Source organism: Pezoporus wallicus, unplaced genomic scaffold (assembly GCF_028554395.1).
Source record: "Pezoporus wallicus isolate ANWC-B61680 ecotype Strahan unplaced genomic scaffold, APGP_CSIRO_Pwel_v1 scaffold_6445, whole genome shotgun sequence".
NCBI lineage: Eukaryota > Metazoa > Chordata > Aves > Psittaciformes > Psittacidae > Pezoporus > Pezoporus wallicus.
This window is the reverse complement of record NW_026641753.1, coordinates 4,433,408-4,460,611: the sequence shown is the minus strand read 5'-3', so window position 1 is coordinate 4,460,611 and position 27,204 is coordinate 4,433,408. Positions and strand designations below refer to the sequence as shown.

Sequence of the window (27,204 nt, the reverse complement as noted above, 5' to 3'; positions counted from 1 at the left end):
CAAGATAAAACAACTTCAGGAGCTCTGGCTCCTGAGTGACAAGACTACAGAGGCCGTCAGTGTGGAGCTGCCCTGCCGTGGGTTGGTGGTAGGGCTGCTTCACCTGCAGGGACCTGTCTCGTCCAGGACCCTCAACTACTCCGCAATGCTCTGGAAATGTGCACTTTCTCTCGCCTACAAGCTGCTCCCAAAACTCCTTTTCAACTGCCTGATGCTCACTGTTTGTGCCTTTTGGCACTTGGTCATGCAGAGGTTTTCACAGGCGGCTCCCAAGGTCAGGAAGACAGCCACCCTGAGACTCAGCTGACAGACAGCCCCCCAGGGCAAATCTGATGCAACCATCTGCGTGTTAAATAAAGTGGGATGTATCTAAATCATCACTTCAGACTCCAAACAACCTACAACAGCCTAGAAATTCAACTTTTTTTTTACTCAGATTCTGTGATACTCTAAATATCTGTGAGACACAGAATGTGTCTATGATGCTATTTTACTGTGCATACCCAGCACACTTCATCCTAAAATATTTCCCAATTTAAAGCAATATGTCAGTCTGTCTAATTTAATGCCCTATTTGCAAACACAGGGTGGAAAAGTAATACGGAATATTCTGGATTTATGACAAGAAATTATCAATGCAAGGTGGCTCTTGTGTGTTCCTAACCATAACACAAACACCACCAAATCTATGAAATACCTGAGCTGAGAACATGACACAGCTACTAAAAAACTCTCATTTATAAATTGTTCAGAAGAGTGAAACCACAGTTCTTGACCCCTGCCACATACATGAACAGTGCATGAAGCTGCACTAGCTCAACTGGCTGTACTGGCTCCTGGCTCAAGCAAAATGCTTTCATACTGTAACAACTTTAGTTAAGGTTACTATGACTATTGTTCAGAATGTTCATTCCCACTTCCACAGGGATAAAGGTTACTGGATCACTGTGAAGCCCTCCTGACACTTAGAGTTGTAGGAAAAAATAGAGACCTCAGCATTGTTACTCCCCTGAACACTGGGACCAGCTGAAGGACTAGTGCAGTGCAACAGGTTCTTGCAGTCATCTGCAAGATCAAGACAAGTCACTATAGTCTTATCAGTCTTCTTTTTTTAATTCTGCTTTTCCTTTAGGATTTTCTATGACTTTCTATTCTGCTAAACACTATGTTAGGTTGTTAGGGAGTTACAATACATTTGGATTGGACTTTTGACAGTAATCCTGAAACTGCTAAACCTGTTAATACTTAAACAATTCCTTTTATGAATATCATCTATTAATATAGCCTTATTACCAAAATAAACTTACCTTTTACCACACAGCAATTAATAAAAAATTAAAACACTCATGAGATTAGCACAAGATTTAATTTAAACTCCATTAATAAATTAATGAACTGAAATAAAATACTAGGCATTGAATTATGTTTAGGGCTTGTTTATAATTTCACATATTTTCATGCTAGCTTTTTCATATTAGAATACTGAATGCAAATCATTAAAGTACAATCCACTGTGACCATGTGGACTTATCTGCTTTTCAAGTGTTTCTTCTATAATTCGTACAAGCATTTCTCTATCTTCCCAGCATCTATTAATGATGTTACAATACAATACACATTAGCCACGCTGTTCATATCCCATGAGAACTAAAATACACATGCCTTTGAAAGGAAGAAATGCATGCTGCAGGGCTTGGAGACAATAGTTCATTTTCTCTTTTTCTTTTACTAAAATAACACATTTAATGGAATTTCCTGTAAGGAAACCACAATTAATAAAGAACTAAATTACAAATCCATTAGATTTCAGTCACTGCAGCAACAAAACAGAGTTTTCATGAACGCTCAAAAAATCCAATAATGTAACCTCTGGTAAAGCTTGAAAAAGCCCTGAAGGACAAGGCAGTTAGATCAATATTAGTTTATTTTAACTGCTGTGCAGTATGAAGAGATGACGCTGATCATCTGATGGATTTTATTACCTGTCGGAGAGATAAGTCCTGGTGATAAGAGGCCTGGAACTCCATGAGGCAGAAGACGTGCATTTTCTTGTATCGCAACTCCTAGTGAACGCTTGGGGGGTCTTCCTGGTCGTGAGCTGATGAAATAAGAGGATAAATGAAAAGGCATTTTCTTTCTGAAATATTTGCTTACTACACATAGTATTGATTTGTACAAAATGCATGAACCATCAGTGATACACACATATATATGAGACATTCTTGACTAGGAAAAAAAGTTGATTAAGCATACAAGAATTGTATAGGTTTCAAAAGAAGGAACAATAATCTGCCAAACAGCACCTATAGTTAACACAAAATCACAGAAGTGATCAGAAAGCTAAGATATCCTTTTTTAATTTGTATCACAAGACCAGAAAGAAAGCAATTCTTATTTTAGCCCTGTTGTACCACTACTTCACTAAGTAATATTAAGAATGTTTGTAAAACGAAGCTCTAGAAATTCTGACGCATGTGTAATTCACATGTAAAGTATTGAAAATGCAACCAGATGCATTACTCAGTTCACAAGCCATGGTTTATAGGGGTTGCACAATGACTATGGGGGTGCCAGAGCTGTTCAGATTGGGTGCACCACCATTTCTTAGCTCAGTCCCTGTGCTGAATGAACACATCCATGCTGCTTTCAGCTGCTGCGACACCGCTCAAGGCTGACCAGGCTGCTTCACAGGATGCATGTCTACGTGTACCTCTACTCTCCATACAGTAGTCAAGCTTCTCTAATATCCAGGGTTTCCATGACCTTACATGTGACCAGTGGAGAGGGGTCATAGCAGTAAATGCTCCAAAGTCTGTCACACACCTGCACCACAGAAAACTGCTTACTTCTGAAGACGCAGCAGTAATTTAACTCAGAACTTTTCCAAAACTGACTACTTCTTGGCTAGTGGTTTTACTCATTACACATAAGTCAAACACAGGAATGTTAGCCCTTTCAAAAATCTCACTGTCCCCTGACCAACTTAAGAATTATGGTTGAATTTTTTAAACCAAAATGATAAAGGTGTCTTTACAGACCAGCTTCATTTAACTATTGTTTTCAACTACCAGATTTACCCCTTAAATCTGTGCGTACATGTAACCTACACAGCTGCCATCATAATACAGAGATGTACAGACAAAAAAACCCACCATTGAATCGACTGTTCCCCAAGCCAGCAAATAAATATGCAACCTCCTTTGTTTGGAAAAGTATTGCTACTTCTCTTCGGTCAAACCAAGTTTTACTCTGTTGACTAATAGAGCTTTTCATAAAATATAGAGAAACATTGTATAAAATAACTAAGCTGCTACAATGAATGAGGTTTAAATAGAAAGCATTTCCAAAATGACTTCTAGTTCACAAAGAAATTTAAGTTAAACTTCACTCTATCAACTTACAGTGGCAGAGCCCTCCATCAATGTAAGACAAACTCTGCATTTAAATGAAGACAACTTCCAGCAGCACTACACAGAGGTACCATTAACCTGTTCATATTTCACAGTGTGCTAGTGCTATTTTGTTTTACTGTACATCAAACTAACACAAAATCATTTTTTTTGGTTTATTATTTTATCTCTGTGAAACTATTCCCCCTCTTTTTACCTTCAGATTTGTCCATTTTGTATTTCATTTTATTCAGTACTTTTCCTATTTTTCTTTTTTATGCTTTAAGTTGTTTATCATACCATGATGGCTATGTAGTAAAGCCTACTGCAAGAACCCAGACTCACTAGGCTATAAAAAGTAAACCTAAAATAAGACTATTTGACTTTCACGGGAAGTTAAGACACACACATGCATTCTCTATTAAAATCACCTGCTGAAATCATCCACTGCACAGGAATATTGTCTAACAGACAGTATTAGGCTGGTATGTGGAAGTTCTAAACACAAAAACGATTGTTGCTGCTTTGATATACAGAAGCCCCTGATTATGCACACGCACGTGGAAGTGCTTAGCTGGCACTTACTGGCTCTGAAGAAAGTTATACAACAGCCCAAATTAGCAGCTTTCTCCAGCAGAAGAGCTCAATCAACGAAACTACAAAACATTCTCTTCCCAAACTCAAATACTAACAAACCTTTTACATAAAACTCCATATGTTGATATTAATCTAAGAAAAACATTTTAAAAATTCAATGAGCAGTTTTAAAAGATTTTATGAAGACATTTTATTTATGATTTGGGGTTTCAGAGGAAAAGAAGGGGAGACAACAGGATTTCAACTCCTGCTTATGCAGTTTCTGCACAGACAAAAGTTCTGTTGATGACTCTGTTGACTGTGTGTAGACAACTCGCAGCCCACAGATTTACTGGATCAGATGTTAAGGTGCTCCCCAGAGCATATACTACAAGCGTAAGTGAAGCTCTCCAATCTGCAGTTATACACTGACAGAATGCCAGGTAAAAAGGGTAAAAAAGTGAGTTTTAGAAGATGAAGAAAGAAAAGTTTGCACCAAAAATTAATCAGCCTCCTTTTAGAGTCCCGCTGACTGTATTTATATCCTACCTCCTCATACAAGTAAGGCAAGCTCGCTTGGAAAACATCTCTCTGGGTTCTGGTGTCTTTGGGAAGTCGGTAATTTTGGGAAGTTTGATAGACTTTGAAAAAAGAAATAAAAAAGGATACTAATAAGCTACTCACGCCTTTTTAACAAGTATTACTATGTAGCAGTAACTACTAGGAGCCAGATTCTGGTCTTTCTTATACAGGTGTAGCCATAACAACTTGAATGGAATTGTTCCCATCTGAACCTGCTCAAATAAAAACAAAGCCCTTTGTCTCTAATTTAACATCAGCTTTTGAATGAAAAACTCAAGGCTGGATGCTACTTACAGCTGACTGACTGTCATTCATCCAACACCTGCAAAGGAATCTTCTGGGTCTTTAACACTGTGTTCTGTAGTTTACATGTGAGTACCTTTAATGCTATACATGTGGTTCTGGACCACAGAACAGGAGTGAAGAGCCAGGTATCGCTCTGATCACTGCAGACGAGGCTGCAGCACATACCTCTCACACTTCCAACTACATATCCTGGAGAGGATCACAGAGCACATGGAACACGACCTTTTGCTTGGGAGGACACAAGAGCTCACAGAGGGCACCTTGGTAGCATGTCTAATTCCAAACACTCGCAGTCCCATTTTGGCCAGAAACAAATTCTCTGGAATTTTTGTTTAAATATGAAACCATACATTTCCAGAGACAGGAAGCAAATATCTGCTCTAAATCTTATTCTATTAAGTTCTATGCAAAGGAAACAAAACCAGTAGTAGGTTCCAAATTCTCATGGGATTTCTTTATGCTGTGAACCTGCTACTGTCAGGGCCAGGGCTGGCTGGCATCATCAAGCAATGACATAATGACATCTCAATGGTCTATCTTAACACTCCCAGTTGGCAGCACATTTCTTACAGGCTTATGAAGTACAGAATTTCAACAAATTTCACATCTACTAATTAAAACATACCTGGCCTTCACAATACAGAGGAAATTGCTAATACAGTCAGTCCTTGAGCAGAAATCATAAGGCAAGTAGAATTGTCATTTGGGGAGAGTAAGACATCATTTGTGATTAGGTAAGTATTAGCATATAAATGCTAATAGCATTAGCATATAAATATTAACTTTATTTAATATTATTTCTCTTACTCTTTTGTCACCCTACTCTTTTACTGCATTTTCTTCTTCACCTTTTCCTTTATCTCACTCAGAAAAGTTATATTCAACCAGTGAGAAAACTCTTTTCCTCACTGATAACAAAGGAAGCATAAACAGGAACAACCAGCTTCAAACAATTTTAAATGTGTTTCTTTGAGATTCTAAAATCTTGACATAAATTTTGTGTTTGCGATCAATAGGTCTTTGTGAATGGAAAAAGACTAAATTCTAAATTAAGCTAGAAACTGCTAGTTTTCATTTAAAGTACACGAGTTATTGTCCCAAGGGAAGACCATAGAGACTAAACCAGAAGTACAATACTGATTCTCATTATAAGATTTAGTAATCTTATTCTTTTCACTAAGTAAGTGCAAATAAATGTGTCCGCTCAAAGTCTGCACTGACTAAAATCCTATTACTATCTCTCAAAAATGAAACCAAAGACAAAAAGCCCTTGGGTCACCAATGACTTGAAAGCAAAGACGATTGGAGGTTTTTGGGTTTTACCAGTGTTTGCACTATAGTTACACAGTGATTCTGATTGATCTCCCCACCCCCACACCTCCACTAACTCTGAAAGAGAAAAATGTATTAACCTGAATGTTGTTCATTTTTGTATTTTGTTTGCAATTAGAATTGTCAGAGACTAGTTTACATTTTAAGCAGTATATTTGACAGTTAAAGTTTATATATTAAAATGTTGAGAAATCATTCATTGTCTGTTTTTCCTTTATTTTCCACTCCTGTTGAGAACTAATTTTATTATTTTTCCTCTCAAAGTTTTATATATTCCCTAGACATCCCAAGGATTTTTAATTTGAATCAGAAAACGGAATAAGGCTGGTTCTGTGATTTTGTTCAGATTATTGATCAGCTCCATCTTTTGTAATGCTGTTTTATGCTCATTACAACTACATTTCATAAAATCCACAAATTCATCAACACTGTGAAATGTAATTAATCAGTGGAAACATACAGCACATCACTGTTGATGTATGACAGCACTCTACTTTTGTGCTTTTAAGTATAGGAGATTTTCTAGAATCAGAAGTGAATTTGCATATTAATCAAGACAAATAAACATGTGGTGATTTAACTAGGAAACTGTTATTTGGATGACAATTTAATCAGCACAGGTTGAAAGGTCCATCACTGCAGCATCCTGTTTCTGCTAAAATATTGATTGCGTTACTGATTTCAGTAATGCTTTATTTTACAGGGCACAAATAACCATGTAATTACTCTTTAATTGAATGGTAATTGCTTGCTGGCAATTATTTGTTAAGTTTTGGAGTTTAATTACTACATTATTTGTGTTTTGCAAAATAAAATGTTATGTATTAGTAGCCCAAAATATTTTCTGTATGAATGGTCTGTCAAAACTCAGAAAGTAAGATATGATGGTATGAGGTTGACAAATAACACTGTAACACTAAAACTATTATTAAAAGGATCAGATGAATCTTTGAATGCTTTCCCTCTACAAAATTAACATTAGATGTAACATTTGTAAGATAAATGGAGGAATACTGTACCACAGAAGCATGATTTCCTCTGGGGTCTAGTCCACCATTTAGCATAATTTATCACGATGTTTTGCTTTTCATTCTCTCGGCTTCTTTAGAGGAACTGAAATAGTATCCTATCCTCCAGAGAGCAAAGAATAAACCAAGTAGAAATATATTTCCAACAGTACTTCATATTTCTGCAACTGAAGTGGATTACCACCAGCACATTATCTTAGCAGCCTATAAACTTTGTAGACTTGGCAGTTAGCTACATAACAAGGGAAAGCATTATGTTCTGCAGTGTCAATGAGATATGACACATTCTGCGATATGTTTATTCCAAGTTGTGATAGATGAGGTACCCGATACTTTGATCGTTCAGATTTGAATTTTATTTCTACACTTTTCATTTTTGTCATCAACTATTTATGTATTGGCAGGAGGCAGCCCAGCAAGGACTGCTGATTTTGTTTTTCCAAAAGATACCCAGTTAATAAATTAATTATTGATTCCACAACGCTTGAGCTATTTAGGATAAAAATATGCTAGACTTGTGATTTAGGAAGCCCTCAAATGTATCACAGATTTCTTCACTACCGACATATTTTACTAGGCTTAAAGGACAAATGCAGAAGCACTATATAACATGCTGTGCAAATTGCCCTGAGAAAAGTGGCAGTAACTGGTGCAAGTACTCAAAAGTAATAAAGAAAAAATCCAACCAAACAAAAAATAAACCATCCAAATCAACCAATACAGAAAACTACAAGCTTAGTTGCCTTCCTGAAACTGGAACAGGAACCACACATTAAAATGTTGCTCTCCTGAAAGATCATTAAATACCTCCTAGCGATTGTGAGAAGTACTCCTTTGAAGCCTTTACCAATAAATGTAACATCCTGATAAATTAAGACAAAATTATCTCCTATTACCCTAAGATTTTTAGTTATAGCATGGATTTAAAATAATCTTCTTGCTTTGGCATTTATTACAACATTTCAAAGATGCCAATGGTAGTTAAACTCTACTTGACCTTTCAGTGTTTAAGAAGAGAAGCAAACTCTGACCTCGAAGCAACCTGATTCTGTCTCCTCTCAGTGCTGGCAAACTGATCACTTGTCTAACCATTGCAGGACATTGGATCACCAGCCACATCAAAGGCAACAAGAGCCAATTCAGCAGAAGGAAAAAAGTCAGCCATGCAAAACGGGCAATTAACATTAATCATACATGAAGTTGTTTGAGCTGATAACTAGAACCTGGTCCCTATGGAGATTCATGAAACAGTGCCCACATCAGCATGAGGAGAGCCTCAACTCATCTTCGTCAGGCTCAGCACCCTTCCTCCTCATTGCAGCAGACAAAAGGAAATTATAGAGAAAAGCTCTGAAAAGCTTATATCCATGATCTTCAGACTCCCTGAACATGTGCTACAAATAGTAAAGGTATTATTATCTTATCCCCAGATTACAGGTAGAAATAGTGTAACTTGACTTTTCTTCAGTGTTTTCTTGCACCATGTACATCCTTATCAAACTTGAAACCCATTATGACAAGCTTTTAATTTTGTCAAGATCATTTTGCATCCTAACATGATTCTCTGGTGTGCATGACACACACACACACACACACACACCACCTTGGTACTGCCTTTAATAAGCACTTTATTACTCTTTCTCATCAACCCAGCAATTATTTAAGTCTCTGAACCAAACCAAAAGTAGTCCCCATACTCAGGACACGTTTCCAGTTTGATCTGAACTAACAGTAACCATTGTCTCAGCATGGTTTGCAGTATGTTTGTTTCTAAATTTGCATTTTCATCTGGACCATATTTTTCTAGTTTGCTTAAAAGAAAGTCATGTGACACTTAATTAAAAAAGAGGCAGCTCTTCCTAAAATTTCTACATATATAATGTTCTACAAAATGCACTGGATTACAGACAACCTTGCTGTTGTATATAACACTTACATATATAGTATAACACTTGGCAGACATACATGCAGTGTGAAGGTGAAACACCAAACAGCAGCAAGCAGGCTCCCATGGATAACAAGTAGGGGAGCCAGGCAAGCCAAGTCCCTTCCCTCAGGCAGCCTGACCTGCTGGGTTGCAAAGAAACCCTCTGTTCTATTACTCTTCAGATTACACCTGTGTATTGATTTTCTAGATGCCTACTGCATCTTGTACACCCCTGGAGCGCTAGCCAGAGGAAGCCACCTGCCTGGGGAGAGGAGATGCAATGCACTGTGCTTGATTCTCCCTTTCTTAGGTAACAGCAAATTCTTCGTTTTCACATTTTCCACAACTCAGACCAAATATATCTCCAGTTACTGATAGCAATATTGACATCTTTTTGATAAAGATTCCTTAGATTTTTACTTTGTTCAAGCAAGAAAGGTTACGGAACAGACAATTTTAAATAAGGGTTGACTACTCTGAGAAAGTATAACTGCAAACTATTTTATACTTCCTTAGGTTTATCTAGCACTTCTGACCCCAAATGTTCACAAATCATGACCCTGGAATTATAAAAATATATAAAAATCTAATGTTTTAAAAGTTTCATTTTTGCACATTTTTATTTGGCTTTTACTTTTGTAATCTTTACGTTTCTAAGAATCCCATTTCCAAGTTTTCTTCTCTAGAAAGGCCAGAAGAGACTGAAGAAGAGAGTGGTCGTGGGTTTTTTTCCCCAGACTTTCACAACTGAAAGTTAATCTTCACGAATTAGTCAATATATAAATTTAAAAGCTTCTCAGAAAAAAAAAAAAAAAAAAGGAACAAGCACTAACCATTATGTGCAAAAGTAGATTTCTCCCTTTAGCAACTGGGATTGGGAGTTACAACCGGATGTTATCTGTGGCTCTCAGTCCAGCTACTGAGACAGGGTGGACATTTCTCTGACTACTATATAAAGAGGTTTTCAGATACTACAGAATTCAAGACCTTTATTTTATTAAAGAAAAAAAAATAAATGTGGGTCTGATTCATTGAAGCATCCTCAAAAAGCTATCTGGAAAAACACTGAAGCAGTACAAGAAGTATGAAATCATCTGTATTAACTTTAAAAAAAATAAAAATCACTGTCTCCATATATCTTCAGTGCAGTCTACTATGTACTACATCATTGAAACCCACAACTTTAGGATTGTTTTCAACTGTGCAAAAGGATAATATAAAATTTAAAGGAGCTTTCAACAAATTTCTTACACAGATATATTAAAAAGCCCTGCTAGAGCACCATATAAATAACCTAAGATTGTGAAAGAGCCCATACCAGACAATATTCTTTGTATAACTCTTCCATACCTAAACACATCCTATAGATTTAGTCCCACCGAGGTCTACAGGACTGATTGGTTTATTTATTTAAAACTTGAGTTTGGGTCTACAGTCAGAAAAATTACCTGAATTCCTCACTGCAATAGAGAACAAGTGATTGGTTCTTACTTGAGAAAGTTTATCTGTATATTTCTGAAGTCAGGCATTTCAAATTAAGTTTCAAACAAACAAAAAAAAAAGTATTTTTGGTTCACTGAGATTTAAAACTTTAAATAACTCTTTCTGAATTACTTATGACTGTCCCTACAGATACACAAATACCTCAACATTCCTGCTGTTTATTTTTTCCTGTCAAATAACACTTGTGACAGGAGAAAGGTGAATAAATCACCAAATTTCAGAATTGTGGTGATTCACAGGTGCAGACAAGATGGAAGTCCTGTCTATGTAACACACTGCACCAGCTCAATTTAAAGGTATATCAGTTATGAAATTGAAAGTGTGACCCCAACACCTGTACGTATACACACATGCTAATTTATGTAACTACATTAAATTACTGAGTGTTGTACTAAAGATGCCGTGGCACATACAAAATACAGTTCATTTAGCAACCTGAGATCATACCCAGTGGGACAAAATTCCTGCTGCTGTGTCTTAACTATTGTTGTTACCCACTCTACCTACATTAAACCTAGCAGGAAGGGGCCTGTCGGTGTTGGAATCACGCCACTACATACCCAGAACCAAAATTTAAATTTCAGATTTGTTGTCAAAACAACCCTCACCCAAGATGTCCAGTTAAACTAAATGTGAAAGCACCAGAGACACTGCCAACTACATAATGAGCCTTGCAAACCTCGGCCCAGCTACTCAGATAGTTCTACTTGGATTCTGAATCCCATGAAAGCTGTGAATCACTGGACATTATAGCCGGTATTATTATGCAATTTGCATTATTACTACTTTCATTTTCCTAAGATGTGTAGAAGAAAGCTACTGAAAACATTTGTGGGATTATTCCACCTATATGTGAAAGCTCAGCACTGATGTAAATGGATGACAAGGCAAGCACTGGGGTCAGCACAGGAACAAACACAGCTCGATTCTCAACAGCCTACAGCTGATGCTGGCAAAGACATAAACAGAATAAAGATTTTACACAGGCAAGCCCTTAATGGCTTGCCTTCCTCAAAGAGCCACAGAAAGCACGAGTAACTCTCTTTCAGTAAGCCTAAATCCAGCATAATGACAACTGGACATGACCACAGGTCTCTATTACCTGCCACGATTCACTGCACTGCTGTTCAGAGCCTGATGGGCTCCCTTCCTCAACTGACAGCTCAATTCTGGGCTGTCAGCAGGCTCAGCCCTGAGCTGGAAGGTATCGCTCAGACCAGCCCTCACTCCTTGAAGACATGGGTCCCCAAACGAGGACTGTGGGGCTGAATATATAGACTGTCCCTTGGGAAAAAGAATGTCTGAGGTGACAATGCACAGTTCCAATCTCACCTATGAAGTAGATACTTTAATGAGAAAATGATCTGTATAAAATCTTTGGGATTTTCCCCAAGACAAAGAATAGTGTTGAACTGAAAAATGAATGAGAAAGGGCAAAAAGCCCTCAATTTCATTAATGTAGCTGAACATCACATATGGAGTGCCATCCAACCTAGTGCAAAGATACACCATTACGCTGAAAAGCTATAAATCTGCTTTCATTTGAGTTAACTTAGCACCAATTTTTTCAAGCACTATTTTATAGTTTCCACATACACATTTCTACAAACATCTGCACAGATACTTTCCAAGTAATAATCATGATACGTCATATGTATCTCAATTATATGAAATCCTTCCATGTTTTACTTTTGACCTGAATTCAGTGCGAATCTAGGGGAACTTTATTACAAAAAAAGGTTTCTGAAATACTGCTGTTATCCACTGAGCTGTACCTCAATAAGATAACTTGTAAAAAATATGACTGTTTAAGCCTATTATTTATGGACACAAACTTCATCGCAAGACTTACTTACAGCACCGAGAATAAGACAGCCCATTTGAGAGAGTTCTGTAACAGAGGTATGTTGTAGTGTGGTGGTATGACATCGCCATAGCAATTCAACTTTGATACAATGGGAAGCTACTCTTGCTTTAACTGTTTTTAATCTCTGCATTGCAAGATTAACTGTTTTTACAATTTTGCAAAGACTCTCCAAAGTTAGAAAACAGAAATTCATCTTTCAAAGAATAATAAATGAAAGAACATAGAGGCAGTCCTCTCTATCACCCTTTGCACCTATATCCATGTTGAAAGGAATAACTGTTCTCGGCCATCAAAAGGAGTCTCTATGATAAGGTGATTATATCCAGAAGCAAACATCTGAGGGTTAACCCCTCAACATGGAAAATACCCTTTAGCTAGCTGGTGGTCTTGGGTCGGTGTGAAATTAAACAGGCAGTGTAAGTAGCTACACTGCTTCCCCTTTACCTTTCCAGATTGTTACTGTATTTAACTTGCTAGCTACAGAGATAGACAAGGCTGTTGTTTCTACTGCAAATGCACAAAAGGGAATGATTCTTAAACAACAAAACACAAACCTTTAGGACCATGAAAATATAAAAAGAGCAGAAGCAAAATTTTCAAAATTCACATTAAATTTGTTTCTAAAATCTTCCTGTTATAATAAGACGCTAATATGAGCAGGGCTGTACGCTGAGCCCACTTAAAGAGCCCTGCTTACCTCAGCCCTACCAGTCAGTAAAACTCCCAAGGCACACGGGGAAATCGCCCATCAGGATGACCCCAGAACCGACATGGCACTGGAGACTGATGTCCTTCCTGTATCTGAGCACACTACTTGCCATTCCCTCAGGTCAAGGTTACATTTATCACAGCTTCCAGAAACACGAGCACCTAGCAAGGACTCCAAGAAGTTACCAAATACAGTAAGTACCTGCACACAACTGAAGAGCAATTCCTGCTACGGTGTGTACTTGTGGGGACATTGTCAGTGCCTGGCTACTCCTCTTGCTCCTGGACATGCCTTCAGGTGACGCTTCGGCAGACAGCTCTGTGGCATTAAACATCAACACCAGGGTAAACCCAGTCTCAGTTCTTCCACCTAAATCTTAGCCGTGATTCTCTTTTTCAGAGACTTAAAAGGACTCCTCTCTCCTGTGAGCTAAAAACAATGCCCCTTACTGGGTGCACAATCCTGATTCAGGCTCACGCTTTCAAGGCAACAGCACAGCTTTGGGAAAGCCATCTAGTTTTCATTTTAAAGGCCTCAAGTGATGGATTAGCAGCCACTGCATTCTTAATTTTTTCCCATAATCAATCATACAGGGTTTTTTTCCACTATTGAAAACAAACAAGCGATGAACAAAAAAAATCAACCTTCACTCCTGGTATTGCCAAGCTTCTTTCTTGAGCCACAGAGTATCTTCTTGCCTCTTCCCTCTATTCTGAAAAGCACACTCAACAGACGTTTTCTCCACATACCTGGAGTTATAGACTGAACATCTCAGCAGCTGGGGCAGTAAGTAAAAATGTAATGGTTCTGAGGCCTTTCACTACGCACTCGGCTGAGGTGCCTGGGTTCTGACAGCACCAGGGGCTGCAGGGGGTGGCTCTGTGGTGAATGGCCGGACACAGCCGGCCCCAGCCGGTTCCACCACAGGGCACCGCTGAGGTGATGGACAAAGATGGCGGCGTCTCTGTGGAAAGCTGATGGCCCTGTCCCTGCCCTGACCCACAGCGGCTGGCACACAAGGGATTGCGCTGCTGCACACGGACAGCTGGCCTTCAGCTAACAGGCAAAGGATACAGGTTTAGGGCAAGAACATCAGAGAGCCTTAACAGAACTAAAAACATACAAAAGCAAACAGACCAGTTCTGTGCTCTGATATCTTTTAATTATTTTTTCAAAAACCTTCTTCTAAAAAAAACAAAAAAAAAAAAAACAAAAAACCTAAAAACAAGCCTAAAAAAATCCCCAAACAAGCAAACAAAAAATAAACACATTCACAAAACCCCAAATCCCTTCCATACGAAGATCAATTTTAAACAGTAAATTCTGCAGCTTGTCTGCTGAATATTTACATCAATCCTCTTGGAAGTGACTTAAAAAACTATCACCAAGGCACATGGTATAGCCTCTGCCTGTACTAGGGCTATACAAACATGCAACACTGAAGTAAGGTGGGAAAAAACAACCCAAAGCCATAACCAAACCCACAACCTCTAAAGAGAAGAACTGTACCAGTCTTTAAAAAAAATGTGACCGAACTAATTTAAAGGATTAATGATGTGAAGAATTTTTCCAGACAGAAAAGTTAGAAATGTTATTCTGAAGGAGTAAAGGCCTCAACAATACGGGACAAAAGGGCAACTTCTGCAAGGAGGAGCAGGGTATGTGAGAAGCGCTGTGATGGCGGTTCGTTGGTGTGAGAGATTCTGACTTTTGTGACAGGCTTAGGAAAGGACCCTAAAGCCCAAAGCAAACAGTTCTTGAAGGTAAACCCTCTCCAAAAGGCATCAGGAATCTTGCTCTCCAAGGTGATTTTGAGTCTGCCTGAACACCAATTAATAAGATACACTAATACACTTAGTCTGCATCTGAGGTGAAGCCTTGGTCCAGCTGTACCATTGACCTCAGTACTGCCACATGGCTCTTGAAAACGGTGAGAATTTCCTTAAAGAACATCACGTCAGGCCTGTCACCACTATGAACAGCTTCATGGGTCAGCAAAGACATGAAGCTGGAGAAGAGGCAGGAAAGAAGTATCTTGATATACAAGAGAAGTATGGTTGCATTTTTCTTTCTGTTACCTCAGTATAAAACCAGAGTAGCAGTATCAGTAATGTTAAACCAGATTTACTGTGCATTAATGCTAAAAACTTCCTTATTTTGCACACATATGCACACAGAGACACATAAAAACGTCATCTGATTAAAACTCTTTGTAATAGCAGATGATTGAAATGATAGTGTAAATAAGCCATGCTGCACTCTGCTTCTGAATTCTAAGAGCTGATTGTATGAGGGATATATTTCAACTGGAATCTGTAACTCAGCTGGCTACCAAAAGCATGGATTCAACAAAGACACCAGTTTCATAGTATCCAGTTCCTCTCTGACCTCTTCCCATTGCACTCTGTGAGCAGCAGGTCTCATTCCCTCCCCTAAGAGATTACAGCATCACTCTTTCCCTCCTTGGTAATATTCCCTGTGCTCCACCAGTAATGCTTACCCTTTCCCTCCCAGGTGGTCTTACGGATACATATCTAATCCAGGGGAAGATAATTATTCCCAACTCATAGTTAGCTCCAAATGCTACTTGTTTTTTTATACGTGACTTGAAGAAGTACTTTTCTGACCAAAAGCTTGTCTGATTTTCCATTGGCAGCTACGTCCATGAACCTTTCACACCACAATTACGACTGGTTTGCCACTGACAGAGAAACAGTGTCATTTTGTAAATGCATCTTTTAAAAATTGTCCAGATTCTCTCTTACATGATGAAGAAAAACTGGGAGAAGTCAATTACTCAATTACAAGAAGAAAAAGCCCAAATCAGTCCAGGGGCACTGAAAAGTGGCATGAGATATTCACAAGTTTAGGATATACTTTATTTCAGGAAATCCCTGGAGCAGATGCAAGAGTTTAGCAGACAAGTCATACCTGCTGTCAATTGCTTTAAAAGATCTCTATTTTCAGACTGAAAGGCTTGACTCTCCACAGATACATGTGGTATGCCTTAACTTACTAGCATCCACTTCTGCTCCCTCCCATTTGAACAATGAACATTTAACTTGGCTTCGGGAAGACAGAGAAAACGCAAATGTTGGTTTATCTGGCAAGAGGCTGTATAAGCAAAGTCCTGCTTCTACTATGGGCAAATATAGTCTTGCCACTGACTTCAAGAGAATCACAATCACACATCATATGCACAATTCACTTCTCCTTAGTAAAGATGTTTTTTTCAAGCTGTTGAAAAAGACTAAAAGAATTCAAGTAAAAGAGTGTTTGTAACCAGATTTCCTGGAGATAAATGAAAGACATACGTTTCCATGGCTGCCAGCCTACTAAATTTTGCAAGCATAAATATTTACCTAGGACTAGGGGGTGGGGAAATGAGGAAGAAAACCACCAACTAAACCTTTCAAAGTTTAAACACTGTAACACAGAGGTCATTATTTATAAATAGAAATAGAGAACACATATTTCCTATGTATATTTCTATCATGCTTTTCATCCACTCCACATGCCTTCTATTATTACCATTCTTACACCAGAAAATAATTTCTATGTCACTTGCTCACACTGTATGCATTAATTTTCTTTAGGCTTTCTTGTGGTTATTGATTTCCTGCTTTGTTGAAGTGGCTTTGTTTCTTTCTCAGCAGGCTATTCATTCTAAAACAACAGTTGTTCAACAAATAAAAAAATTACATTCTAAAATTAAATTAGTTTTATCTTCATTTATTTTTATCAGAGTTAAATGCAAGTGACACATTTCCCCTGAAAAAAAAGGAAATACTTCATACCTCCCAGCATGCAAAGCAAAGCAAGAATTTTTCTTTTCTAATACAGCATATTTATTTTTATGATTGGAAACATGAAAGAAAAAGTATAGTATAAATAAAGGCTCCTTTGTATTCCTGTGTTGTAATCACTGCTGTGGCCAGTGTTTTAACATCAACAAAAGAGGATTATGTGGTCCAGAGCCAAATTCATTTAAGTCCTATCTTGCTACACTCAAAATCATTAAAAGAATCATTTTTTCTTTCAATGAGAGTGGGATCATGTTCTAACACCGTAATCATCTATCCTGCTAAGCAGAGTTAAGTTTGCTATTCTCTTCCACTATACCAGTCCGGGACGCACAGATTGTATACAATGAAGAGGCAGACGAATACAACTACTATTTAATCAACTGCAAAAGCAAGAAAAACGGTGCTTTTGCAGAAGGTGACATCTCTGAGATGTGCTACATCTTGCTTCAATGCTGTGTGTTCAACAAGTGCCAGTGTCTCAGTTCTGAGGCTTGTTTCCCCCCTTGATCATCCATCATGCTTATTAACGAGCTCGGGTGAACTACAGAAACAAAGTGGAAAGCATGTAGACACCATACGAAGACAGAATTCTTGTCAGATTTCTTGTTAAAAACATAGAGCCAAGTGCTGATTGTTAGGGCTCCAAAAGCTCCTCTGCATTTCCTTTCTCTATGTTCAGTAACAGACCCTCCTTTGTGAATGGCAGAGATCTGCTGTTCTAGCATCATCTTCCTTATCACCACGTCTTTAATGAAAAAGCTTGTGTACTACTGCTCACGCATGAGAATTCTTTTCAAAAGCAATGGGCTTTATATTCTTCATCCAGCTGAAGAAAAAAATTATAAAACACCTGCCAGCTTGAATATATTCTTCTGTTTAGGGAGGGACATTTTCCTGAAGGACTCACGAGATAACTATGTTGCCAAGCAGCAGATATAGGATTCTTCAGTGCATTTAAATCAGATGGACACAGATGTGGGACTACATCTTTCGCAGCCAAACTGGCAGAAGAACAAATATCAAGACGGTCTGAGAACCAGGTGCATCCTCCACAGTGGGACTGCTCAGGCCTGTATCTCACAATCATTCTGTAGGTGTGCGACAAATTAAAACCATATAGAACTTTCCCCTATTTGTAGGCTACAGTCACACACGCAGAGAAGAGAAACAATGGTAAGAAACCCAAATGGCCATGTTAAGCAATGTACTGAGTACTGCGCCACACAGAGCCCACGTTCATTTGCCCAAAATGTCCATGTAACTCTGCTGAAGATGAGGATTACAGTAAACACGTACTGACTGACTCTCTAGAAACTCAGTTAAACCACATGCTACATATCTCTCCAACACAACACATGACATCAATACCATTGAAGTATTTACCACCTTTTTAACTTGTCAACAATTGTCAAACCTAAGTGGCGAGCAACAGAGCTGTCTCATTTATCCTTGCAGCAAATAAATAACAGTAATAATAATAATCTAATATACAGTAATTCCATCTATAAACTTCCAAGTATTTTCTGCAGATCAATGTCATAACAGACAGAGAAATGCAGATCTACAAGGTGGAAATCATCCTGAACTGTAGGGAGAAATCATAATCTTGAATTCCCAGTCTTTGCCACTTGCAGTCAGGAAACCCAGCTGATCACAGTTACACTACTTGTGCACTACCCAGGAACTCATGTATGTGCCTGGAGCCCTCACACAGCCCAAAACCATCTGCAAAGATCAGTAGTACTTTTAGAAACATTTACAGATGGGTAAACTGCAGTGCCAAGAGAGCACCCTCTCAATACCACTCCTTATGGTAACTGGTGGTAAGTTTACAAAAAAGATGTGTAAGTATGCAGACTAAATTTTAAAAGGAAATAGGTTTTGAAAAAATTTGCAGGATATAGGAAATGAAAAGAAAAAATGTTTTCATTCAGTTTCCTGTTTAGATGTGTGGGTAGATTTGACTTCAAATAGATGAGCCACACAGAAGTTCAGTTTATAAGGGTCAGATGGTAACAGTTTCTGTTTAATCCTTGATTTACATTAACTTACAGGAAAATTAATGATTTTAAACAGGCATCAAAGCACGGCTGGTTTTCTTTTTTCATTTCTCTAACTTTGCTTGAGGAACAATTGTTTCCTTTATCTGTCTCCCAGAAAGTTTGTGATCGCATTTAACTTAAACTACTCATTTAGCCTTCAGGCACAGCATATTATGCGTTGTTTTTCAATGAATATTAGCCCCTTAATAGTGCAAACTCTTTGACAGCTCTCTTAGATTCTTGTGCTTACTTGAGCATTTTACAAAACCACTCTTCACAACTGCACACATTATAATTTACGCATTAAACCAGCAGGTTTTCATCTTAGGTCTGTTGCCAAGAATAATCTTCCAAAACTCTTTTATCTTTCTGTAAGCACGCAATTACAAATGTGCAATTAACAGCCAAAGAAAGGTCTTAAGAAAACTCTTAGAGCAATATTGCCCTTTTTAATGCCTCAACCAGATGGTGGTGAAGAAAGTGGTTTAACGAAAATAAATAAGAAGTCACATTTTCAGTCTGGAATGATAGGTCAAGTGTAAAACTTGAGACATAAAGGTGAGAGTGTTACAGGTCTGCATAACCACCAGAAGTGCTCTTAATTTCTTTGTTTTGCTGTTGGGCAGACAAAGGATTTGTAAACATCATTACTGATATGCATCAGTACAAATGCAGGGAGAGACCATATGCAAAAAGAACTATCTGTCACATTTTTTCCGGCAACAGAGCCCATCCAGTGCCTGATTTTCCCCAAGGATGAATAATATGCTCTTTTTTGTCTTTTGTTACAACTTGAATTCGTACACTCTAATCCTGGAGTCTCTTCCTCTAAAAATACAGGTGCTTCCCTTTTACTAATTAAACATGAGTACTGTGTAATTGCTGACATTCTCAAATTGATGTAATCACCTTGGACTAAATGGCTGACAGAATTTCCAGCTTAGCTTTATTACAGATAACACCAAGATATTTTTAAAAGCTGTAGAGAAATTACGTAAGACGACTCTCCCATCTGAAAACAGACCAGATGCATTACTTTACAGCCAGGCCACAGGGCTATAAAATATCTGCTTGCAACTAATTAACTTAGGAGAATCATCAAATACATCACACAAACTGACTGATTTGACAATAAACTCAACCACTTAATTCCACAGTGCAGTCATCTGGAGTGCTCTTGTTCACATAAAGTGTCCCATTATTAGCAATTTCTATCATTTTAGATATACATTTCTTCCTTGAAATCTAAGATTTTTAGGGGGGGATTCAAAATAATTTCAGAAAAGAAGCAACAGCTATCTTTCCTCAGTATATTGAGCCCCTAATATACCCGTACACTTCATTTACCATATACCTCACACACCCAGTTAAAGGGTTTTAGTCAGTATTTCCTTACATAGTAATTGTACAAAATTTGTTTAACTTGGAAAGCCCTGTTCATCATCAAGAGGTATTTGGATTATCTTCTGAAGCCTGTACTAGAGACAGTTAAATAACTAAGAACAGAAAAACTCACCCTGCACTGCAACTGAAATAATCAGGAGATAATCAGCTTCAATTCTGTATGTACCATCACATTAGTGCAAAAACTTGCAGCTGCAGGAGAATTGTTTGTAAATAATATTTTTAACTAATAATTCTCCTTTTTCTTGAAACCAAACAAGCAAAACCCAAGTTTAAGCAATATAATTATGCTTCCAAGTGAATTATTTTCCCTTAATTTAAAAAACAGCTTTTCTTCAAAAATAAGATTCTAAAGGAGTCCAGCTAAGGTAGCATGAAAATCTGTTCTATGTTGGTGTCCAGTCTAGGTAGGTCTAGGTAACTACTGACCTGGAGAAACAACTTCTGCTTCCGATAAATAGTTAAACAACTATAAAGAGAATAATCTCAGGCTGATGACAGCACACAGTTGCTTTGCCATTAGGCAGCATAAAATCATTCTAGGAAGAGACTTGCAGAATTAATTTATATATGGGGGAAAAAGAAGATGTAATAGATGTAGACTGTAATTTAAAAAAAGGAAAATCAACCCTCAGAGTGCATTTTTCTAATAAAAGATCAGTATGGATGTGAGCACTCACAGACTGAAGCAGAGCAAATGATGCTACGGAGAGGAGCTACCTTGAAGATTCAGCAATAAACTGATTTGGCTCTAACTTGACCTAGTATCTTCATAAACATTCTAAAAGGAAAGTGGAAAAGGTTAAACAAAACCTCACAGAAGAGATGGCATTGACAGGAAATGGGAAACATCACAAAAACCTTCTGTGAGATCTGAATGAATAAAAGCAGCTAAAACTTTTTTTTTAAGCAAAATTAATGAAGAGTGAAAACTAATGAAAATGTAGCTCTCAAAAAGAGACCCAACATCTATAATTGTTAATATGCTGAGACGTTTAGGTGTTATAAAAGGTTGCAGATAGGCAGATGTGATCAAATAAGGAAAATATCCAACTTTTTGCTTGACTCCTTGCCTAGAAACATCATGTCAGAAAAGGAAGAAATTGCCTGAACTCATCTGCTCCTGTAGGGCTCTACCTGGAACTGCACGTGCATTTCTAAGCAACCTAATTAGCAAGAAAGATATTACCAAGCTAGAGGGAACTGAAAACACAGCAGTCAAAATTATTAAGTCGTAAGAATGAGCTGATTTAAAATGAAAGATTAAGTTTTACATTGCTGTACGTGGTAAGTAGCAGATGTGAAAAGACTGCTCAAAATAAAGCAACACATCTAAGCAGATCTCGGCATCGACCAGCAAAAAACAGCACAACTTTTTTCACTGGTCTAATGGCACTGTAGATGTCAGCAACAATCATTTTTAAATCAGAAGTGGTATAAAGGCACAGAATACCCCAAATCCCTGCAGGGCACCTGCAGGGCAGAGTTGGGAAAGTGAAAAGAACAGGTTCAAGGTTTCACTGCCCTGATTACACACCTCTGAAAAACAGCAGTTACAGAGATTTCACCACTTCACATGTCTGGCCACTGTTTCAGAATACCCAAAGAGGTATTTTAGATTTAACACATGTCTAGCATAGAGATTGGCACCAGACACATTATTTTGTAATGGTGCATAACAAACTTGGTTTTCCTTCTGAGAACAGCGATGCTAAACCACTTTCGGTTTTCTCCTTCAGTACTGCTCACTGCTGCTCCTTAGCTTTAATTGTACAGCTGTTCCTTAAGCAAATATTAACGACAGAATAAATTCCTTAGCTAACTGAAAAGGTTATTTTCCAGTGATACTTAAAAGAGCACAGTTATTCTAAAGCATTATTCTACCATGACTAATTGACATTAAAAGAAGTGAAAAGTACATAACTTGATTCTTTTTCAAATAGAACAGAAGGCATGTATTTTCAAATCACATAAAATCTGTCTGGGATGAAATTCTGCTTAGGTTGCACTGCTGTAATCCTAAAGGAAAATTACAAGAGCTTTTTTTTTTTTTCCAGTAATTCATTACAAGCCCAATTTTTTTTTCATGGAATCTCAAAGTTTGGTGCTTGGTAAGCATGTTCTCATGGTGTTTATTTACTCATTGATTTTTCCTGTCAATGGATATAGACTTTTCCTAGGAAAAATAAAAGAAAAAAACAGGAAGCCTGGAAATCTTTTTCTCATATTCGTTTCTTATAACACACTTTCCTAAAGAAGTGAAATGGACTTCAGTTCATATTGCATTGTCTCTCTGAAGTATGTTAACTAATAGTAACAGTGATTCTGCATAGCATAAAAATGATGGGAAATTACTCAAGTTTAAATTTTGTAATAATAATATATTTTCATGTCAGTTACAAATAGGGTGAGTGTGATCACACACTCCAGAAAGCATATCCCTTCTGCTGTAGAGCAAATCCTGCTGTCCCTATCATCATCACAGAATCACAGTTGAAAGAGACCTTTAAAGGACATACAGTCCAACCACCCCCTGCAATGAGCAGGGTCATCAACTAGATCGGGCTGATCCCCATTCAGCCTGGCCTTGAACATTTCCAGGGATCTTGCCAACAGCTTCTCTGGACAATCTATGCCAGCGCCTCACCACCCTCACCGTAAAAAATTTCTTCCTTCTACCTAGTCCCATTCTCCCCTCTGTCAAAGCCATTCCTCCTTGTCCCGTCCCTACAGGCCCTTGTCAAAAGCCCCTCTCCAGCTGTCTTGTCAGTGTCTTTAAGCCCTGGAAGCTGCTCTAAGGTCTTCCTGGAGCCTTCTCTTCTCCAGCTGAATAACCCCAGCTCTCTCAGCCTGCCTCAATAGCAGAGGTGCTACAGCCCTCTTTGTGGCTCTCCTCTGCACTTGCTTACACAGGTCCATCATATAGATGAATACATAAGGGACACCAGGCTTACTGAATACATTCAACATCATTGGTAAACTACACTAAAAATTAATACCTACTTTATATATTTTTTGTGTGTTTCCACATAAGACACAGTCAAGCTTTGAATCTGAAAATCATAAAACAGCTCAAGAAATTTCTCTGCTGTGATCAACTGTACTTTCATGCCCTGCATGTGAAGGATCTATTGCCCATCTGTGGCACACAGCAGGAACCTTCCTGTCACACCCTGTCCCCTGCAGTGCTGTCAGGCCTTACTAGCACAATGTGATCAACAGCATTTTTAGTGATCATGTTTAATCCTGAAATGTATCAGGGTGCCATGAAAAACAAAACATTTTACAACTGCTTAGCAAAGTGTCAGTCAGATATACCTAATTTTTCTTCTGTTCTACAAATTTATGCTGACATTTGTTATTCAACACAGCTTTCCCTGTTTAAATGAAAAGTCTTTATGAAGGGCTAACACACCTTTTTTCTTCCTCCCCTCCCCCCAGTATCATCTTAGACAACTGATCAAGCTAGAGAAAGTAGTTATTCTGCTTAGCTTAACTGCTTCTTCCCGAATTAATTTTAACACTATGGCACTATCCAGGCCTGTGACTGTAGCATATAATTACATTCAATGCAAAAAGCTCTTGTCTTCTTCCACATTCTTCCCATCATATTGGTTTTGTTTCTTCGAGGCTGATAATCTTGGACCAAGCAAAATACCTAAAGATGTACTAATGAGTACTACCCTTGGCTCTGCTGACTCGAGATGAACTGCTTCTGCTGGCTTCAACTTCAGCAACTGCTGAAGTCATTTGCTGGTTCCAGGGCAGGATAATGCACACCCCTTCCAGGATCAAGGAGAAAAGGCATCCGCTTCTCATACTTTAATGCCTCAAGGTACTCTATGCATGTAGATAACCTCCTGCCACTGCTATAAACTGGCAGAGCAGCCATACTGGGCTTAAGCTCTAACTGCCCTAATAGGAACAATCAATTCATCCCATTTGAGGTAACAATTAAAGCAACAGAAACCATTAAAATGAAAATCATATACTTGGGTTTAGAAGTTTGAGGTCCTTCCTGAATATAAATATTAAATTAAACAGCTTTAGTAGCTTTAACTTGGAGTTAATCACTTTAAACATTCAGGAAAACTTGGTCTTCTTAATTTTAAACACACAGGAAGAAGGAAACTAGTTGCATTACTTCAATTCAAACAAGTTTCATGGCACTTTGATTATTATCATGAGATCTATCTAACACAGGCCCTAAAATATACATAGCAATACATAAAGCTTTTGTTAAATGGCAATCCATTAGAAAAACAGTAAATAATACGTTTAAAATTAGGATTGTGTGCCTTCCTAAACTCTCAGAAAGACAGCAGCCACAAAGCTGAGTAAGTCAGGGTGCCTTTGAAGATACTTAATTAAAATCTAATCCCACATTCTTAAAGGCTCACATAAATTAAGCTGTCATTCAGGAGATTTATGCATTCACATTTGCATATTACATACAATTCATCAATTACTCATGTTTGAAAGCAATGCCTTCTTTCTCTGGGAGCGGGGCTGCCAACAGGCGCACTAAGATGCAACAACTGCACCCACCGGTACCTTGGAGAAAGCCACTTCCATATGGCTGATACCTCCTGCGTCACACCACCCCAAGCACGCGTACAGATACCCAACTTGAACGAGATGGATTCTTTTCAGCTCAATCTGTCACTTAAAGATGAACATTTTGGGAGGTCTTCAAGCAATCAGATCAGAGTCAATATTCCTCATATCACAGAAGGAGGTTTCACAGAACACCCACTAAGTCACCCAATTCTGCTGGAGGAAACTGAGCCCCTCTCGCGGATTCTCTCAGATACAATCATAGAATCATTTAAGTTGTAAGAGACCTCTGAGTCCAACACCCCAGCAGTGCCAAGTCCACCTCTAAACCACAACCCTAAGTGTCAGGGATGGCTTCTGACGATTGTTTAATAGTAAGTAATAAATACCTCAATGGTACCATTTCTGGCTCCTTCACTGTTTTCAAGACTTCCCTTGTAACATTAAGAGGCACACTAAGCTAAAATAAAATACACCCTTTAAGTATTCAAATGCATTTTCCAAGTTTATACATGTTTGAAAATAATAACATAAGGACGTTTTCCCAGTAATTTTCTATAGCTTTAAAAAATATTCTTAGATAAGCAAGTATGGCTTATATCTGTGTGTGGAACATTTGTTTTAAAAGCATCATTACCATCTCCAGCTAACTAAGAATGTATTCACAATTGCTTTATACTCTAATGCCAGTATTTACATGAACTGGTACTAGCAACAGAGCAGAGCTAGCACACTCCAGTGCTCAAACACGCAGCTGATGCTTCCTGGCCTATCTGAACCATGTTCCCACATTGCCACGTTCACATGGGTGCCCACACAGCTCCAGGTAAGAGCTACACCCACACGTAATGCCTCTCCTTTAGAGAGAAGCATGACCTTTCCTCCAAGAAATGCATTATTTTTTTGTCTGAATTAATGCACTGACTACAAATGAACCAAGGGACAAACCAAGGGACAAAACTGCCACGAGAAGGTGCTTTGTAAGGTTCTGACACAGCTCTGGCAACTAAGCACTGACCTGCAACCCATCTGCAAGCCCAGCCTGAGACCTTTCAAAGCCATCACTGATAACTGCACCAAGTAAAATGAGTGAAACCACTCAGCTTCATTAACTGCAGCCTCAACAGGGTCTTAAATTCAAATCTCAAAAGGTGAAAGGCTAATGCAACAACCACTTGTTACCAAGCCACTCTTCATCTTACAGTCAACTGAGGTTTTGCTCCATTTATTGTATTCTTCTTGTGTTATTAAACGTAACCTAATATTTATGTTCTTCCATTAAATGCTTTAAAAAATTACTTTGAACAGTGTTTCTATCTAGCTGTTAGCTGCTATTAAAGCAATTGCATAAAACCTAAATGCAGAACAATTTGCTAGTATCTTAAATATTTTTTAAGTAAGTTTCCATAAAATGAGTGAATGGAGCAGAAGATGAATACCATAGTTGATGTTAGCACCAACTTGCTGATGACTGACCGATGAGCAGTGGCTTAGTTTTATCATCCAAAACCTCCCAGCTGAAGTGAAGACATACTGAGGCAATTGTGAAGCACGATGCCATCCATTTATTAACTGTCCTTTAATAACAGAACACTTCACCACGCTCCCAGCATTTCTCACAAGCATTAAATTCACTTTTACAATGCAAAGATATCCCTCTTCAGAATTCCACATGCCCTATGTATTGGGCCATTTGTCTGCTTCATAAGTGACCCAGACAAGAAAAACAGAATGCAGTTATGCCCTTTTTCATAAACTCAGACACTTTGGTTTTATTACTCTGGGGTGTTAATGTGCTTATTTTTCATATTGGAAGCCAGTTCCTGCCTTTCCAGGAAACCTTTTGACAACTGAAGAATCACTGGGATTGTTAAAATCACAAGAAAGCAACCCTGACACAACTGACTGGGAAAGAGATTTTCAAGTTCACACTTTTCAACAGCCTTGATCTAACTTTCCATCTTTTGGTAATTCTATTTTAACTTGAATTTTAGAGAAATTGTGGGGTAGGAAGGGAAAGTAATTGTTTTAACATCAGTCAGCACTTCAAGATTATAAATATGTCAGGGCAAAAAAAAATAAAGATTATTATAGCATCAATACAATAGTCTGAGATAAAACATATGAAATGCTATACACAGTACAACAAATGGTTTTAAAGAACCCAGTTCAAATA

General features: G+C 38.1%; 1 protein-coding gene across 4 annotated transcripts in view; it reads right to left on the bottom strand.

Annotated features, from left to right (window-relative positions):
• The window catches only part of DACH2 (dachshund family transcription factor 2), a 283,298-nt gene that overhangs the window by 142,340 nt on the left and 113,754 nt on the right, over positions 1–27,204 (bottom strand). For all 4 annotated transcript variants that reach the window (XM_057425136.1, XM_057425138.1, XM_057425139.1 and 1 more), the window contains exon 2: positions 1,983–2,098. In XM_057425136.1, coding sequence (XP_057281119.1) covers positions 1,983–2,098 — 116 coding nt within the window. The remainder of the gene's footprint in view (positions 1–1,982; positions 2,099–27,204) is intronic.